The sequence below is a fragment of the Ceratotherium simum genome, chromosome 11, assembly GCF_057802395.1.
Source record: "Ceratotherium simum simum isolate JZ-2026a chromosome 11, ASM5780239v1, whole genome shotgun sequence".
Classification (NCBI taxonomy): Eukaryota; Metazoa; Chordata; class Mammalia; order Perissodactyla; family Rhinocerotidae; genus Ceratotherium; species Ceratotherium simum.
Genome location: NC_141910.1, coordinates 68296454 through 68315522, shown reverse-complemented (window position 1 = coordinate 68315522; position 19069 = coordinate 68296454). Strand labels below are relative to the sequence as shown.

General features: G+C 39.9%; 1 protein-coding gene across 3 annotated transcripts in view; it reads left to right on the top strand.

Annotated features, from left to right (window-relative positions):
* The first annotated feature begins 6918 nt into the window (after positions 1 to 6918).
* Positions 6919 to 19069, top strand: part of TAF1B (TATA-box binding protein associated factor, RNA polymerase I subunit B) — a 69829-nt gene continuing 57678 nt past the window's right edge. The window contains exons 1-5 of one of the 3 annotated variants that reach the window (XM_087437171.1): positions 6919 to 7069; positions 8207 to 8305; positions 12014 to 12101; positions 14551 to 14648; positions 16607 to 16702. In XM_087437171.1, coding sequence (XP_087293297.1) covers positions 7052 to 7069; positions 8207 to 8305; positions 12014 to 12101; positions 14551 to 14648; positions 16607 to 16702 — 399 coding nt within the window. In that variant the 5' untranslated portion in view covers positions 6919 to 7051. Of the gene's footprint in view, positions 7070 to 8206; positions 8306 to 11990; positions 12102 to 14550; positions 14649 to 14857; positions 15207 to 16606; positions 16703 to 19069 lie in introns of those variants that run through there. The other 2 variants (XM_087437172.1, XM_087437173.1) reach the window with 2 other exon arrangements.

The following is a 19069-nucleotide window of genomic DNA, read 5'->3' as shown; positions in this document are numbered from 1 at the left end:
GATGAAATACAGATGTTTCTAACAAGTGCTTGCTCATGACAGTCACTAGATTCTGCTTCAATAATGGAATGTAGAAAGAACTGCTTTTGAGGAGTGTTAACGGGAAGATGCACCAGGGAGCATAGATTCTCAACAGTAAATCATTTCTTTTATAAAACAACATTTTATGGTAAAATTGTGTCCCTGTAACCATTGAAGGAGCAGCTGCTTTGACTAGAATAGTAAAAGAACCCTGAGCTGAGATTGCCAACTGTGCCATATGTGAAATCTACCCACTGCCTCATTCGTCAGCAGGAAGTGGCAGCAAATCCTGAAGGCAGAAGTGCACACGTTGCTGTAGGATGCCGTGGATGTAATTAATAAAGACACAAGACCTTTCAGATGTTGTGGGATCGTGGGGTCGTTACCATAATCTGTAACGAGCTGAATATCCATGAAAGTCCTTTGTTCCACATAGAAGGTTGTTGGATATCTCCTTGCGAAATACTTAAAAGACCTGTCAGACTTCTACAGATGAGTTATCTGTTCTCTTAAACAAAAAGGCAAGCATTCCTGCAATGACAAGTGGCTGTCAGTAGTATACTGCCTGACAGATATTTTTGAAACTGTGAATACACTTAATTTGTCCCTTCGGGGTAAAGGGGATGTTTTAACAAGGTGAGCAGCTGAATGGCTGGGTGTGTGTCTGACTGGTCTTATCTTTATATTTACGATCACAGACGTCCAAGGGGCCTCTAATGCTACCTGACAATTTACTAGATTTCTGATTTAACTCTCCCGTTTCCGAGAGATATTAAACCTCTGCTTTCTCCTCAGACAGCACATAACTCTCCCTATTCCTGCATTCAGCTAATGGCTTGCTTCCCATTTCTCCAGAAACGATCAGAAGAGTCCTTCTCTCATGTTCCACCAGTGCCTGTGTCTGACTCACGTGCTCTCCCTTCTTTCCTGGTCCTGTCACAGATGAATTATTTATGTGAAGGCCAACCACAGTGCTCCTGCTGCGGATCCCATCCCCTCTCCCCAGCTCAGAGATAGCCCCCTGAAATCATTCCCTCTCTCTTCTAACATCTTCAACACACAAGCAAAGAAACAAAAGCAGACAAACAAAAGAAGTCTCCCTTGACTTTACATCACCTCCCAGCTATGGCTCCTCTGCTTCTGTCTACAACAACATCCCTCACAAGAGCGATCTAATGCATACTCTTCTACCCTTCTCCATTGAACCCGCTCTATTTGGCTTCCATCCCCAACACTGAAACCTCTCTCATCAAGGTCACTGATGATGCCAGGTCCAAATCTGATGCTCAGATCCCAGTCTTCTTCTTGCTGCAGTTCTCAGGGACATTTGACATAGTTGTCGGCTTCCTCCTTTTGGACACACTTTCTTCACTTGGCTTGCAGGACACCACAGGCTCCTGGCTTTCCTTCTACCTGCTGGGCATTCATTCTCAGCCTCCTTTCTGGATCTTCCCTGTTGGTCCTTACTTCTGTATGTTGGAGCACCCAGGTCTCCGTCCTCAGACCTTATTCTCTATCTGCACTCGCACCGTTGATGATCTGATCCAGGCTCTCGACTCCCAGATTTATACCTCCAGTTGTTACCCTTCCCCTGGATATCAAGTTCATTTATTCAAAGCATACTCAACATTTCCACTTGGATATTGAATAGGCATCACTAACTTAATCATCTCCCAAAGGACTCTTGATTTTTTCCTCCAAACTCTATCGTGAGCCCACACATAAGTCTTCTTATTCTTACGTAGTCTGCATTCTTAGGTAGGTTCAGACCTAAAACTTTTGCAGTGAACCTTAACTCTTCTCTTTATCTCACGTCCCACATCCAATCCATCAGGAAAGACTTTTGCTTACACCTTTGAAATATATCCAGAAGTTGACCGTATCTCTTCAGCATCACCTCTCAGCCTACCACCAGCCTACACCTGGGTTAGTTCCGTAGCCTCCTAAGTGATCTCCCTGCTCCCCTGCTGCTCCCTTTCACCTATTCTCCACAGCCCCAGAGGACCCTTCTAAAATATAAGTCAGCTGCTGTCACTCTTCTGCTTTCCATCTCACTGAGATAAACTCTGATGTCTTTACTATAACCCACAGGACTATTCATAATCTGGCCCAGCCACCTCTCAGACCTCATGGCCTCTACCACACCCCTCCCTGCTTACTAAGGGCCACCTTCCTGTCTCAAGGTCTTTGCAATAGGAGTATTGATCCCCCAAATATCTGCTTGGCTATGTCCTCTACTTCTTTTAAGTCTCCTCCCAAATGTCACCTTTATTTGAGAGGCCTTTGCAGACCCCTCTGTCTAAAATAGCAACTCCCACCCCCAGCCTTCCACTCATCTACTCTCTATCTTCATCTTCTGCCTTCTTTTTCTTCCTGGCAGTTTTTTGGCCATCTGACATATTTTACAATTGTTGATTTATGTATTTATCATATGTCTCTCCCAGCTAGCATGTAAGCTACACGAGGTAGGGAAAAAAACACTGTTTTTGTTCATTGCTTTATTCTCTGTGCTTAAAAAGTGCCTGGGAAGTGTAGGTGCTCATTTGTCTAATGCATGAAAAAGTAACTGCTTTTTCGGAAGAAGTTTATGCTATGGAGAGAGCATTTTGAGACAGATGTTTGCAAATGTTTCCATTGGTATGAAAACACTTGGTTCTCTGTATCTTTGTGAGATATCTTTTCCTGTTATGAGCGCCATTAAAAAGAAATATTATAGTAAATTGAATTCAGGACAAGAACTACAAATCACTGTATCACAGTGTTAAGCCAAGATTTTTAAAAATAGTGAACTCTTTAATTGCATAATTGTTACTAATATTTTCATTGAAAGGAAAGTTATTTATATTAACAAATAATAAATTATTTAAATTTTATTTATCTTATCATCTTAATATTTACATTATGAGTGTCCTATTATATACATCACTGGAACAGTCCTGCATGTATATAATTTATACAAAAATACATACCTGCATAATGGGGACGTGAGCTCAAAATTTTTTTCTGATATGTTGTTATCTAGAGGAGGGAATGTGGGCAGGACTTGGGTGGGTGGTTTTCTGTTCCACCTAGCATCAGCTGAGGTCATTCACTAGCCTGGGAGGTCCAAGAACGTTTCATTCACATGTCTGACACTTCAGTTCTTTATGGAGCTTCTCCAGTGCGCATGGCTAGCTTGGGCTTCCTCACAGTATGTTTGTCTTAAGGTAGTTGGACTTCTTGCCATGGCAGCTGGCTTTCAGGAAGACACATTTGAAGAAGGGTAAAAGCTGCAAAGACATTGCTTGGAAGTTATAAAATATCGTTGAAGCAGCATTCCATTGCTCAAAGCTGGCCACAAGACCATTGCAGATTCAAGGAGCAGGGGAAATGGACCTCATCTTTCAATGGGAAGAGTGACAAAGAATTTAAGTCCATTTTAAATCCACCACAGGCTTCTTTTGCACATATGATATTTGTGAGATTCATCCAAGTTGCTGTACGTAGTAGTTATTCATTCTTTCTCATTACTGTATAGTATTCCACTATATGACTATATCACAATTTGCTTATCCATTCTCCTATTGATGAACATTTGGTTGTAATTTTTGGCTATTATAAGAAAGCTTTATAAAAGTAATTGTGCATATCTTCTGGTGAACATATGTACTAATTTCTCTTGGGTATATATATCTAGGAGTAGAATTGTTGGGTCATAATTAGCATTACTTCCAAATAGTTTTCCAAAATACTTCTACCAATTTATACCCTCAGCAATGCAGAAGAGATCCAGTTTATCCATATTCTTGCCAAACCTTGATATTGTCCATCTTTTTAACTTTAGCTGCTCTGGTGGATGTGCAGTGGCATCTCACTGTGGTTTTAATTTGCATCTTTCTGATGAGTCACGACGTTGAGCACTTTTTCATATATCTATTGATCTTTTAACTCTCCTCTTTTGTGAAACAGCTGTTCAAGTCTTTTGCCTATTTTTTATTGGATTGTTTGTTATTTTTATTGATTTCTTGAATTTATTGAAATTTATTGGTTTATTGAATCCTTTATTTGTGGATATGTGTTTTGTTGAATACATGTATTGTGAATATCTTCTCTCAGTCTTTAGTTTGCCTTAACAATGTCTTTTGATGAATTGAAGTTCTTAATTTAAATGAAGTCTAATTTAACAAACTTTTCTTTCGTGGATAGTGTTTCGTGACCTATTTAGGAAATCTATGCTATTTCAAGTCATAAAGATATTTACCTATTTTTTTCCTAGAAGCTTTAGGTTTTACCTATTACATGTGGGTAATCCATTTCAAACTAATTTTTGTGTATGGTGTGACGTAGGGGTCAATATTTTTTTCATATGAACTTCCAATTGATCTAGATTCATTTATTGAAAAACTATCCTTTCCCCACTGAATTTTAGTAGCACCTTGATTGTAAATCGAGTTATCTTATGTGTATTTACAGGTCAGTTTCTGGACTTTCTATTCTGTTCCAATGATCTATTGGTCTGTCCTTGCACCATACTATCTGGATTACCATTTGATTTATATATTTTTAAATGTTAAACCAACCTTGCATTCCTAGAATAAACCCAACTTGGTTTTCATTTATTATCCTATTTACATGTTGCTGAATACAACAAAGGACTTGCATTCAATTTGCCAATATTTTGTTTGGAACTTTTGCATCTATGTTTCTGAGAGAGAATGGGCTTTAATTTTTACTTTTCTTGAAATATCCTCACCAGGTTTTGGTGTCACAGTTACGCTAGCTTCATAAGACGTATTGGTGTATGCTCTCTCTTTTTCCATTATTTGGAAGAGTCTGTGTAAGACAGGTATTATTTCTTTCTTAAATGTTTGGTAGAATTTACCAGTTTTACTTCCTTTGAGATTGAGGTTTTCTCTGTGAGAAGGTTTTTATACACAAAGTTGATTTCTTAAATAGATATAGGATTGTTCAGACTTTCTACTTCTTCTTGCATACCTTTTGATAACTTGTATTCTTTTAGGAATTTGTCCATCTCATCAAAATTTTTAAATTTATTGGCCTTGAGTTATTGACAGGGGTGAGTAATGGTTAGTGCTGGGCTCTGTGTCTGTCACTGAAGAGGTGTGGAACTTTGGGTATATTAACTGCTTGTCCATAATAGTAGTGCTGGGGTCCTTGCTATGGTTAGGTCCTCTTGCTAGGCTTGAAGGGCTAAATACATCTCTTTCTGATTTACACATTCTTTCTTTAGATATATTAATACCTTCAATCAGGCTTTGGTGTTCAATCAGATCTTGGCCCAGTTGCACACAGCCAAGCCTGGTAAGTGACATGGGTGACACAACTAGAGAAGAGCATTTATCTAGTGCCATGATAAAATAATGAGACTAATTGCTCCACTGGCCTGGGTGCCTCTTGAAGGCAGGGACTCTGCCCTGTTTATCTCTCATTTCCCGATTGCTGGCACAGTGCCTGGCATATAGTGGGTATTTAAGGACTTTGTGAAATAAATGAATTAACAAGTGAATAAGGAGTGAGTGAATAAAGAGCCACTCCCTTGGTGATCTCATCTAATTCTACCTGGCTGTCTTAGAAGCATCTCTACCTTGACATGTCCAAAATCAAACTCCTGATTCTCCCTCTACCCCACTGCCAAACTGTTCCACCTACAGTCTGCCCTTATTAGGTCAATGATAGCTCCACCCTTCCAGTTGCTCAGGCAAAAATCTTGAAGTCATCCTCGACTCCTTTCTTTCTCTTACAGCCCACTTCTTGTCCATGAAGACATCCTTTTGGCTCTACCTCCAAAATCTGTATTTCCAGGAACCATGTACTTCTCACTGTCTCCACTGCTTTTACCTGGTTCAAGCTACCATTATAGCTTGTCTAGATTATTGTAATAGTCTTCTGATTCATCTCCCAACTTCTACCTTTGACCACTATCATTCTATTCTCCCCACAACAGCCAGACTGATCTGTCAAACAAAAGTCAGATGACGTAACTCCTCCAATGTCTTCCCCCATTTCTCCAAGTTAGTAAAGTCCTTACAACCATATTTTGCCCCGACCTCATTTTCTACTCTCCCTTTAGCTCATGTTCCAGCCCCTCACTGACCTCCTTGCTGATCCTTAAATAACATGGCATAAGGTTCAGGACTAGGGCCTTGGAACTTAGTGTTCCCTCCACCTGGAATGATGTTCCCAACATGGCTCTTGCTCCTTTGCCTCAAAGGTCAGTTTGTCAGTGAGACCTTTCTTGACCACCCCGTTTAAAATGGAAACCACCGTTAGCTCCCATTGTCCTTTCCTGCTTTTCTCCTTGGCCCTCATGCCCGTTTATCATACATATATTTTCCTTATTTATTTTTGTCTCTCCCCACCAGAATATACTCTCCATGAAGGCTGGGACTCTTGTTGACTCTGTTCACTGCTGAATCCCCAGGACCTAAAACAGCGCCCGTTTAATGAATAAATCAAGGAATGAATGTGCCCAATGAAGGAACAATAATAAAGGCTAAAATGAGTGAGCACTTACTACGTGAGGCTCAATGATAAGGGACTCACAGGTAATATCTGATTTTCACAGAGGAGGAACCTGAGGCACAAAGAAGCAGAAGAGCCGTGAGAGGACACCCAGGTTTAACTCAGCAACATGTGTTCTCCCCTCCAGCACCGCGCGCCTCCCCGGGCCTATCAGAAGCCCGCGGGAAGGGGAGAGCCCGAGCCCTCCACGCCGCCTCCCTGCAGCCTAACAGAGTAAGGGGGTCTCGGAATGAACGCCGTCAGAGGGGCGTGATTGAATCAGCTCAGCCTTAGGCACCGCCCAGTTTCTCACTGGCTAGTTTTAGTAACCTCGACTAGAAAGGGATGCAGTCTGGGAGGGGGATGCAGAATTTGCGGAGCTTTGCCCCCGGAGCCAGCAGAGGCTTTCCCGGGGCCGCAGGCGCCCGGAATCCAAAGTCAGGGTCTCCGTTTCCGTCCGGAGGGCTCCTCCCGGCGCTCCCGGAAGCTGGGCTCGTGCCGGGTAACGGGCCCGGGCGGCGGCGCCGTTATGGACCTGGAGGAGGCGGTGAGGGGGCAGCGCGCCGGGCGGGCCGACGGCGGGGCGGGGGGAAGTGAGGCCGAGGCGCAGCGGGCGGAGGACGCCGGCTGGCTGTGGGGGCCGCGGTCCCGAGGGGGCGGGGCGGGGAAAGGGAGGGCGCTGGCGCGCGCGTGTGCGCGCGGGTTTCGGACCCAGGCTGGAGTGTGCGGCGGGGGCGGGTGGGGGTGAGGGGAGGGTGCAGGTGTGTTTCCGGAGGAGGAGGGCTCCGTGGGGTGGCCACCCACACGGCTCATCCTCTCTCGACGGGACCCCGGGGTTCCCTTGGATGCTGGGTGGGCGAGGGAGCGCCGGGGCTGGGGCCGGCCTGCCCCCGAGCGCCCCCGCCGGTCCCTGCGAGTCCTCGCCGCGGGCTGGCGCAGGGATGCCCAGTGGGGTCTGGGGGCACGCCGAGGTAATGATGGCTGTCACAACAGGTTGATGAAAACTTGACCAACTCGTCGGAGTAAATTTGGCATTCATTTTTGCCGTGCTGCATAAGATGCCTCTGGGGTGTTAAAGGAGTGTTCGGTGATTAGATCAATGATGATGTCAAACACCAAAGAGCTGGGAGTCAGTAATTTAGTGCCAGGCTGTGTGTGTGCAGAAGGGCTTACTCCCCCAGCCCCTGTTAAGTGCCTGGTACCTGCGAAGCTGATGCTCCTTACGCTGCTGAATGAATAAATCGAAACTCGAAACAACCCTGATAAAAATCTGGGTCTTTTGTGGTGAGTGTGTGTCTTTAGTGTCCTCGAGGAAGTTCCGAATGGTAGGCTATTGCTGTTTTTTAAATCTTCTCTCTACTTAAATCTTGTCATCTTTTTCCCTCACGGCATTTTCAAGGAGTTTTATTTACTCATCTTTTTTTCCATTTTACCCCCACCACCGTTTCTTCTTTTTTTCCCTCACACACTGCATATTTTAGAAACATTTCTTTAACAGTTTAATTTGGTTTCAAACTGCTCAAAGACTGAACTGCTGTTCTCCTTGTTTGTTGATAATGTCTCTGATACATTTTCTATTTCCTATGATTTTCTATTTATAGAGTAAAATTGCGGGGAACCCTATGAGTAGCATTGCAGGGTTTAGGTGCGATATATTGAATGTGGTTTTCCTTTTCTCCTGTAGAAAGAGTTCAAAGAGCGCTGCGCTCAGTGTGCTGCTGTCTCCTGGGGTCTTACTGATGAAGGCAAATACTATTGCACTTCTTGCCACAATGTTACAGAAGTGAGTAACAGATCTCATTTATGAATTTGCTTATGTTTTAAAAATTGCTATTTCAGCCCAATATGTGCCATAATTCCCAAAGAATTGATCTGTTTTTATCACTTATGCAATGCCCAAATTCCAAGAATGTAAGCCATCTTCCAAGTGCTTACACAAGGGTTAGGGAATTTCTAGGTTAGATTTAGGATGAATTTTCGAAAGTATGTTGGGCCACATATTTAAATGATTTCCTGATTCAGACTGTATAGTCCAAGGTGAAATAATTAAAATTATATTTAGAAGATGATTTATTTCTTTTTATTAGTTAATACTTATTAAGAATTTTTAGTGTGTTGTGGTAGCTTAAAGGTTTGGAAGATGGAATGTTAGAAAGACTGAAGATTATTGGGAGTATTGGAAATACGTTTCATTATCGTTTTACATTTGTACAGCACCTCACAGATTACAAAGTGTTTTCTTGGCCATTATTTTGTTTCCTCCTCTTAACAACCTGTGAGATATACTATTTTTTTTTTTTTTTTTTGAGGAAGCTCAGCCCTGAGCTCACATCCATGCTAATTCTCCTCTCCTTGCTGAGGAAGACTGGCCCTGAGCCAACATCTACTTCGAATCCTCCTCCTTTTTTTTTCCCTTTTCCCCTTTTTTTCTCCCCAAAGCCCCAGTAGAGAGCCACATGTCATAGTTGCACATCCTTCCAGTTGCTGCACGTGGGACGCCGCCTCAGCATGGCCAGGCAAGCGGTGCGTCGGTGCGCGCCCAGGATCCAAACCCGGGCTGCCAGTGGCGGAGCGTGTGCACCCAACTGCCAAGCCACTGGGTCGGCCCCTTAGATATACTATTATGCCTATCTATAGATGGGGCAGGCAGGCCTCATGAGTTCAGTGAGCTTGCCAAAGTCACACAAGTGTAAAGTGTTGAGCCGGGGCTTGAACCTGAGTCTTCTGATTCCAGTGTTCATTTTACCCCATCACACCTGCTTCTTAAAGCAGAGATTGTCATACTGTCCTGTGTAACCTTGGTAAATGAAGCTACCGTCACGCTGGGAGTGCTAGGTCCTGTTCTGGTTACCACACCTTCAGGGCAGTATAACCAAAATAATCAAGGGTGTGGACGACCTGCTATTGGACAGACTAAACGTGCCAGGACTCTTCTCTCTGGAAAAGGATTTGCTCAAAATCTGCAGATCCAGGAGGAAACAAATATTACCTTCACCGTATAGGCTTAAGGAAGGCAAATTTGGGACAGATAAAAGTAACTGTGTAGACTTCTGCTTCTGGCCAAGATGGAGTAACAGGAACCAGGTTTACCTCTCACCTTAAACAACTATAAACCTGGACAAAGTATATGAAACAAAAAAAATTTTTTCTTGAGAAAAGTGGTTAATTTAGCTTCCAGCTCAATCACACAAGAGCTGTTTGAGACAATCGTTGTCTTCAGTCTACAGTGGAAGTTTTTATGTCTGCTTCTCATTTAGTTGCACAGAATATTAAAATGATAAGTACTCACGCAATGAAATCATTGGAGTGATGGGTATGTTCATTTCCTTGATTATGGTGATGGTTTCATGGGTACACACGCACACACACACACACAATCAAACTGTATACTTTAAATATGTGCAGTTTGATCCTTTCTGCTTTGATGCATGTTAAGGCACTAGCAGTGTTACTCACTATTGCTTTTGCAGCAGCAGTGTAAATATACAGTGAAGGAAGATTGTGTCTAACTGGACTATTTGCCATTAGCAGATGAAGTTAGCATACTATTTTTGTAGAAATTAAACTACATTAACTAATTGTTTCTTTTATTTTTTTGGTAATGTTTCCATTTGTTTCTGTCTGATAAAATCTGCTGCTGTCATTTTTTAACTTGAAAGATCCAAATACCATTACCTAGTTCCACATTTGAAAGACTGTCAACCTATGTGGAGTAACTTGTCAAGAATATAGCATTCTTGCAGGTGGGCAACATCTTTATATAGGCCAAAACCTAACTCAGTGCCTTCCATATGATAGGCAAAGTTGCACAACTTCAGTGGTTACTCTTGGCTTTATTGCAGTGCAGGCATCTTCTTTGTATAGACTACACTGTGATCGGTGCTGCCTGGAGTGTGGTGATGTAGTGTGGAGGTGTTAAAATCTAGTGGGCGGGGAATGACCGATGAGACGGTACTTACACCTATGAAGAGTGCAAGTTGTGGTACGACTTGCTCTATTTTTCTGCCCCTTTCATTGCCCTCCAGCTTACTCTGTATATAATTCTCAAGCTGCAGATACTCTCTACAATCTGGAAAGAGGCCTTCTGAATTGGTAGAGGAGTTAGAATGTTATCTTGGTATATTTTATACAGGAAAAATTTTTTCAGATCTTAAGTGTGGCCAATTTATGTAATAGATATTCTTGCAAGTATTTCGTGGGTATTTAATAAAGGTATAGGCTAGAATTGTGTGAGTTTAATAGATTTTTATGATTATAAGAGCAGATTTATTATAGAAAATTTGGAAATTATGAAAATGAAAGCTAAAATCACCAATAATCTCAACATACAACATTTCAAAAGCTTCCATTTAGTCTTTTTTTTTCAATGTATGGGAAGGGAAAAGGGATGTGGGTGAGTACTGTTGAATCTTCTGTCTTAATAAATTAAATATTTTCCAATGTTATTCTAAACATTTGTGGACATTTTAATTGATTGTATAAATATCCCGCAATATGACCACTCAGTAATTTAATTAATTGTATCTCCAGTTTGGATATTTAGCTTTTTCTAGCTTTTAGTTATTTCACATTTTGTCTAGTCCAGATTTTAAACCTTTTTTTCTGCCTACTCTTTATAAGTTTTATCTGTCTTTGCTGGGTAACTGCTTTGGTATGTATTCTGACGTGTCTTATGCTCTCAGTGTGGCCAACCCAGTCCACCAGAACTGCTTCGAATATGGTGTCTGTGACTAGAAAGAATGCATTCCAGAAGTCCTGTTGTTGGAGACATTTCTCTTATTCTTAGTGAAAGTTGAAGATGAATTTCATTCTAAATCTCTAAATTTAGAGAAATATGTAAATGTTCCCTGTCGGTTAAAAATCTTCACCTTACTTCCATCATTAAGACAATACTTTTATTTTTTGGTTGTGAGAGAGCTAGAATCTTAGGTACCAGCCCTTGAGAGCCCTTGGAATTGAAGGCTTTGGGGTGAATTATACCCAGCATTTAGTCATTTTAGAATCCTATAGGTTTGATTAAAAACAAAAAGTAGTACTTTTATAATTTCATAAATAAAGCTGTCTTGGAATATTATTCAAACACACAGAGAAGTAGGATGAAATCTGTATGTAGTTTAGGCATTGCCGATTATAATAAATATGGAAATCAAAGTGTGTTTTGGATGTAGAAAAAAGTAAATAAATTTGACTTTAGGTTTGGTTTGAAACAGTTGAAAAGTGATTTAAAATAAAAGTTTATTCATTTGACAGGCATTTATTTAGTGTTTACTGTATTCCAGGCGCTGTTTTAGTTACTGAGAAATTTTGAATGAGAAAGAAACATAAAGGTTAACCAGAATGTTACCGTTTATGTAATTATCCCAGAATGTTAGCATCATTGGTCCTGACACTCACAATTAGGTTCATTATTCTTTCCAGAGCATGCTTGAAAATATATTTAGGGAGATGTAAAACTATCTCTTTTTTAGTGGTCTGTTTCTGTTTCCTGCAGAGATCTAAGGAAGTTATAGACACTGGGGCTATTCCTAATACTAAAATACAAGCCATCAACCGGGGACTTAAAAGAAAAAGAAAACTTGGTAAGCTCTTTCTTCATATGTGCTTAGCATTCTTCAGTCAGGTTTCTCACCTTCACGATTTGGGGGTGTAGAATGGAATTTTAAATAGATTCTAGAGAAGTCGCCAAAACTTAATAATCCAAAATGGAATTAAGATGAGTAATTATTGGCGGTAAAATTGGAAGCAAATGTCTTACAGCGTGTCCTTTTTTTATTCTGCTTGTTGTTGATGAGTTGCTTTTCCAGTAGAGCAACTGTTATGCAAAAAATAATAATAGCAAAGGGAGCATATTTCTTTTTTATGCTGGCATATATTTTTCTGTTCTATATCAATTATCTATTGTGAATATGATTTTCTGTTCTTTTAAAGAAAAATGCTTATTTTCTGAAATGATTCAACTATGGAATTGTCAGGTTAGGCAAGTTAAATATGATATTCAACTTGCGGAAATCCATTTCTCGCGTTGAATTTTGAACACACCCTTTTAAAACAGGGAAAATTATTTTCCCTTAAAGTAACCTCAGCATGGTTGTGCTTTGAAATGTAATCTATTTCATTAATCCAGTGAGTACATATAATTAACCATTATTGAGAAGAATCTGAGGTAAAGTCTAAATGATGCTTTTTATTTCTGTGACTGATTACCTCGGGCCAGATTCTCAAGTTTGAAATCAGGCTAATGATAATCATGTACTCTTCTACATGAGGTAGCTTTAAGGATACAAACACGTGAAATATATTGTGTATATATATATCTATAAATGTTAATGAAATATCTATATGAAATACATTTTCATTCTTAGATGAATAACAGAGAGAATGCCTAAATGCTAACTTGTGTTCCTGTTTAACCTTTAATAGTGACTATTTTTATTAGGCTAAAAACCTCATTAATTTTAATTAGATTTTATCAGAGTAAAACCTGATTAATTTGGACTTGCCCTAGCTAAATAATTAAAATATATAGTTTAAACTTAAATTGCTGAAGGAACTTCAGGTGCTTGAAATTAGATGTCAGGTGTCTTATATTCAACCTCTTTTTCCTTAGTTTCTTCATCTGTAGAATGAGAATGGTAATACCATTTGTTATATAAAATAGGAACCCAGACTCAGAATTTAAAACATGACTATTAGTTTGTAAGAACAGTGTGCAAGAAGAAGAGAGCACACATGTATATAGCTTGAAGAGCTTAAAGTCCTTCAACTTTGGAATGCATCAAAATTACAGGCTTTCTGTTTTACTTGTACACAACCTAAGACCCTTTCTAGAAATTGAGTTAGTCAGCAGGGATGGGGAGACCTTGTGACGCTGAGGTAAGGGAGGGGAGTAGGAGTCCTATGACATTCTGCAGAGGAGAGGGGATCTTGGAGTCATAGTAACAGACTTCAGAAGCTGTGTGTAAAAAGTGCTGATAACATACTTTTCAAAGAGTTACAGTATTTGTCCAGCAGGGAGGTGTAAAACATAAAGGCCTTCACAGATTTTAATATTTTGGTTAACTGGTAGTTATGTTTAAACATGTAACTCTGTCTACTGGAGTGGCAGATTTCTTCACACTCTCTTAGGATTGTTTTGAGGATTGAAGAAAATAACCTACTTAAAATACCTAGCACACACCTGGTATCTAGGCAGAGCTCAATAAGTCTTAGTTTCCTTGCTTTCAATGTCTCCCTATAGCCTAGAAACATTTCCAGAAAAGCAGAATGCCACTGAACAGTTTATTTTCTTTGAATGTTCTTATTGGCCTCTCCTGCACTCCTGGACTATCACATCTTGACTCTTATTCATTCATTCTCCAGATACTCGTTGTTCCCCTTCTTTGTGAGTTGAAACAGAGGGGTGGTAGAAACAGTGGCTGAGTAATGAGTATCCTTTCAATTAGGGTTCTGCTGGGTATTGTTCACTATAGTATACACTTTTAAACTTATTTTATTTTTTTAACATGGTGACTATTCATTTTTCTGCCTTTTACATTAATACTTCAGAAAAATTAAAGATAATTTAAAATACTTAAATTCTGATAAATTATAAAAATTATATTTAGCTTTAGCATTTGTGTACAAATTTGTCAGACTGGAAATAAGAATGGAAGAATGGAAACCCTATTCAGGAGTATATAAAAAAATTGCAGGGGCCAGCCCAGTGGCGCAAGTGGTTAAGTGCGTGTGCTCCCACTGTGGCGGCCTGGGGTTCGCCGGTTCGGATCTCGGGCGCGCACTGACGCACTGCTTGTCAGGCCATGCGTCCCATATAAAGTGAAGGAAAATGGGCATGGATGTTAGCCCAGGGCCAGTCTTCCTCAGCAAAAAGAGGAGGATTGGCAGATGTTAGCTCAGGGCTGATCTTCCTCACACACACACACAAAAAATTGCAGTTGCAATGTGTAAAACACAATTGTCACTATTCAGTAGCATTACTGTTAGTAAATTAGGAATGTAAATGTCTGAACCATGTTATATGTCATTTAGAGAAAGGCTGGGATTGGTATGTGTGCGAAGGTTTTCAGCACATACTGTATCAACAAGCAGAAGCCTTAAAGACCCTTGGAGTAGGCCCAGAGTTGAAGGTAAGTCCATTTGTGTCTAGATGTTAGCTTTACATTTTGTTGTTTGAAGAATAATAGACTTCGAGTGAAACTAAGAGAATAGTAGGGTTATCAATAATAACATTATGGCTACTAGAATAATCATTTTTCTGGTGTTTTTGCTTTAATTGTTTTACTAGACCAGCAGTTCCCAAAGTGTGTTCTACAGGATGTAAATAAGCAGTACATCCAAAAGAAAATAATAAAAGTTTTAGTCTTCAGATATTTAGGAAACATTGGGTTAAACAAAGTAAAACAAGTAACTTTGCAGGCTTAAATCGGTGCCTTTTATGTGTTAATGTGCTTATTTAATTTCCAAGGGGATGTAGTATGTAGTAGTCACAGTTTGAGAACAAAATCCTTTGTTGTGTGTATGTTTGTGTAGCGTCCATCAGGACTTGAGTTCCACAGACTGCACTTTGGGGAGTGATACATTAAACCAGAGGTGCTCAAACTTGAATGTGTATCAGAATCACCTGGAGGACTTCACACACTCCCAAACCACAGATTGCTGGACCCCGTTCCAGAGTTTCTGACAAAGTAGGTCTGGAGTAGGGCCTAAGAATTTGCATTTCTAATAAGTTCCCAGGTGACACTGATGCTGCTGGTCCAGGAATCACGCTTTGACTTTGCCGCCTCTTAGGAGTACCATCGTATCCCTGCTAGTATTTGAGTTTCATATTCCCTCATCTAGTTGAAGCCATTTCAGGAGTTCTTTAAAAAGCCAGTTATTTAGCAACAAGTGGTTATTGTACACTTGCTTCATGGCCATCATTGGAAACCAAGTACTCAGAGATCCAGCCTAGTTGGAGAGAGGGTTTTATGCATATGTGGAATGAGTAAACACGAGATTATATAATGATACGCTCATAGATGAAAATGAGGACAAAAAGAGAAGAGAGAAAGATCAGTGTCTTCTAAAGTCACCAAGAACAGATTTGTAGAGGAGTCTTTGCTGTTCAAACCAGTATCTGGGGCAAGCCAAAACAGAAGGACCTCTAGACCAATGCATGGCCTAAGTGAACTCTGAGCCTACCCTGAAAAGTATTATAGGAATTAAAAGTCCAACAATATGAAACACCAGGGGCTTACCCAGGACAATCATTGCATTAGGTGTGATTGCTAGTCTAGGGGTTTATGAATCTGGTTTCTCCCTGCATAGTCATCCTATGTATAAGTGTTTTTTAATAAATAATTTGATATAGTTACACCAAATAGCTTCAGGGGTTTACTCCTATATAGCTTTCTACCCACTTTATTGGGGTTAATCCTGAAAGCAGTTTCTCTGAAATTAGCCAATGAGCATAACCACTTAGACCTGACCAGTTACATGGTGCAGGAGTAGCTTTCTGCTAAGAACACAGGCTCTGGAATCAGAACTGACTCCAAATCCTATTCATGGCTTTTCTGCTTATTGGCTAGGTCATTTTGGTCAGGTTACTCAGTTTCTTCAGTAAAACAGAGATAATAGTTATCTTGCAGTATTGTGTTAGAGGTAACGGATGCCTGGTACCTAGAAGGTGATGAATAAATAGAAAAACAGTTTTGTCTTGTTTTCTTTTACTTTCACTGCGACCCCAAGTGTCAGTAGATTGCTAGACCGATAGCAGCTTTGCCCCTAACTAGAGGTGTAGTCATGTATAAGTTGCTTTCTTTCTCTGATTCTTAATTTACTTGCAAAAGGTAGGGATTCAACTAGGTGACCTTTAAGGAACTAGTCCCTTTGTTTTCTAAAATCTAAGATTAAGAAGAATTTATTCAGTTTTTCCCATATACCTGGTATTGTGATGTAATTCTTTTTAAGGAAAAGTAGGTAAGAAAGGTAAGAATACACTTAGATAGAAAAACAATATGTAAAGTACAAGAGATTCTGTGGTATAGGTGTGCCAGTATATTTGTCATCATAACCTGAATCACCACTCATTTCCCTTTCACCTTAGAATGAAGTTTTACATAATTTTTGGAAGCGCTACCTTCAGAAGAGCAAGCAGGCATATTGTAAAAACCCAGTTTATACCAGTAAAAGGAAAGCTACGGTAAGTCACACGTCTGAAAAGTGGGATTAAAAGACATTTCTAGTGAGAGGCAGAGATGAAGAGGAGATTCAGCCTCATCTGGGTTTATGATGCTTGTCAAAGGAATTTCAGTGAAGAGGTTTCCGTTATAGTCCAGAAGGACAGTGTCACTGGGCTAGACCTTGGAATTAATTTTGACTTCTTTTTTTTTTTTTTTTAAAGATTACTTTTATTTATTTATTTTTTGTGAGGAAGATCAGCCCTGAGCTAACATTCATGCTAATCCTCCTCTTTTTGCTGAGGAAGACCGGCTCTGAGCTAACATCTATTGCCAATCCTCCTCCTTTTTTTTTTTCTTCCCCAAAGCCCCAGTAGATAGTTGTATGTCATAGTTGCACATCCTTCTAGTTACTATATGTGGGACGCGGCCTCAGCATGGCCAGAGAAGCGGTGTGTCGGTGCGTGCCCAGGATCTGAACCCTGGGCCGCCAGTAGCAGAGCACACGTACTTAACCGCTAAGCCAGGGGGCTGGCCCCAATTTTGACTTCTTATTTGACTATTTGAAACATAAAGAAATTTGTGATTAAGTTTCTAAATAGAAGCTTAGGGAATTTCTATCATTGTCCTATTAAAAATTTTTTTGGGCATGTGTTATTTCTTTTGTTTGAAATACCTACTTACTTTACTTGGCATTTCAGATTCAGCTCGGTTATCATCTCTTCTCAAAAGCCTTTATGTGAAGAAAAATAAGTCTGGGTGCCTCACCCCTCTCCCCCAACATCCACCAGAGCAGCTATACTTTTAGCAGTTTGCTTTTAACCGCTTTATAAATATGCCGTGAAACATTTTATTTGGGGTAGGGGAGGATTCCACCGCTAAGAAAGGCCAGTTTGATAGACTTTGATCTGTTTGATGTGTGGTACTTATTCTCCAGGGCTGAGAAGAGATTCTGAACCTGTTTGACACACATTTGTTAAGAGCTTGGAAACTTGGCCCCGTGTTTCCTTGTTTGGTTGGGGTCTCATAGGTCCCACATGCAGAGTTTAGTGACCCAAGACTGAGAAACCCAGGTCTGAGTGAAAGGAATAGATCCTAAAAATGAGAAATTTAGAGTAGTCAAGTCCTGCGAGATACAATGATAAAAGGGGGAATAACCTAAGGAATTAGTTTGGGAAATGTCCTTTTTAAATATGAGACAATTAATTTAAATAAACTCAAGAGAAATAACTTGAATTTACTGGAAAAGACTTTTTTTTTTCTTGAGGTCATATTGGTTTATAACATTGTGTAATTTCAGGTGTACATTATTATATATCAGTTTCTGTATAGACTGCGTCATGCTCACCACCAATAATCTAGTTTTTATCTGTCACCATACATATGTGCCCCTTTACCCCTTTCGCCCACCTCCCCACCTCCTTCCCCTCTGGTAACCACTAATCTGTTCTCTTTATCCATATGTTTGTTTATCTTCCACATATGAGTGAATTCATACGGTATTTGTCTTTCTCTGTCTGGCTTATTTCGCTTAACATAATACTCTCAAAGTCCATCCATGTTGTTGCATATGGGACAATTTTATCTTTTTTATGGCTGAGTAGTATTCCATTGTATATATATATATATATACCACATCTTCTTTATCCATTTATCAGTTGATGGGCACTTGGGTTGCTTCCATGTCTTGGCTATTGTGAATAATGCTGCAGTGAACATAGGGGTGCATAAATCTCTTTGTATTGTTGATTTCGTGTTCTTTGGATAAATACCCAGTAGTGGGATAGCTGGATCATATGGTATTTCTATTTTTAATTTCTTAAGAAATCCCCATGCTGTTTTCCATAATGGCTGCACCAGTTTGCATTCCCACCAGCAGTGTATGAGGGTTCCCTTTTCTCCACATCCTCTCCAATATTTGTTATTTTTTGTCTTGTTAATTATAGCCATTCTGACAGGTATAAGGTGATATCTCATTGTAGTTTTGATTTGCATTTCCCTGATAATTAGTGATGTTGAACATCTTTTCACGTGCCTGTTGGCCATCTGTATATCTTCTTTGGAGAAATGTGTGTTCATATCTTCTGCCCATTTTTTGATCGAGTTTGGTTTTTTGTTGTTGAGTTTTATGAGTTCTTTTTATATTTTGGAAATTAACCCCTTGTCAGATATATGATTTGCAAATATTTTCTCCCAATTGGTGGGTTGTCTTTTTGTTTTGTTGATGGTTTCCTTTGCCTTGCAGAAGCTTTTTAGTCTGACGTAGTCCCGTTTGTTTATTTTTTCTTTTGTTTCCTTTGCCTGGGTAGACATGGTATTCGAAAAGATGCTGCTAAGACCGATATCAGAGAATGTTCTGCCTATGTTTTCTTGTAGGAGTTTTATGGTTT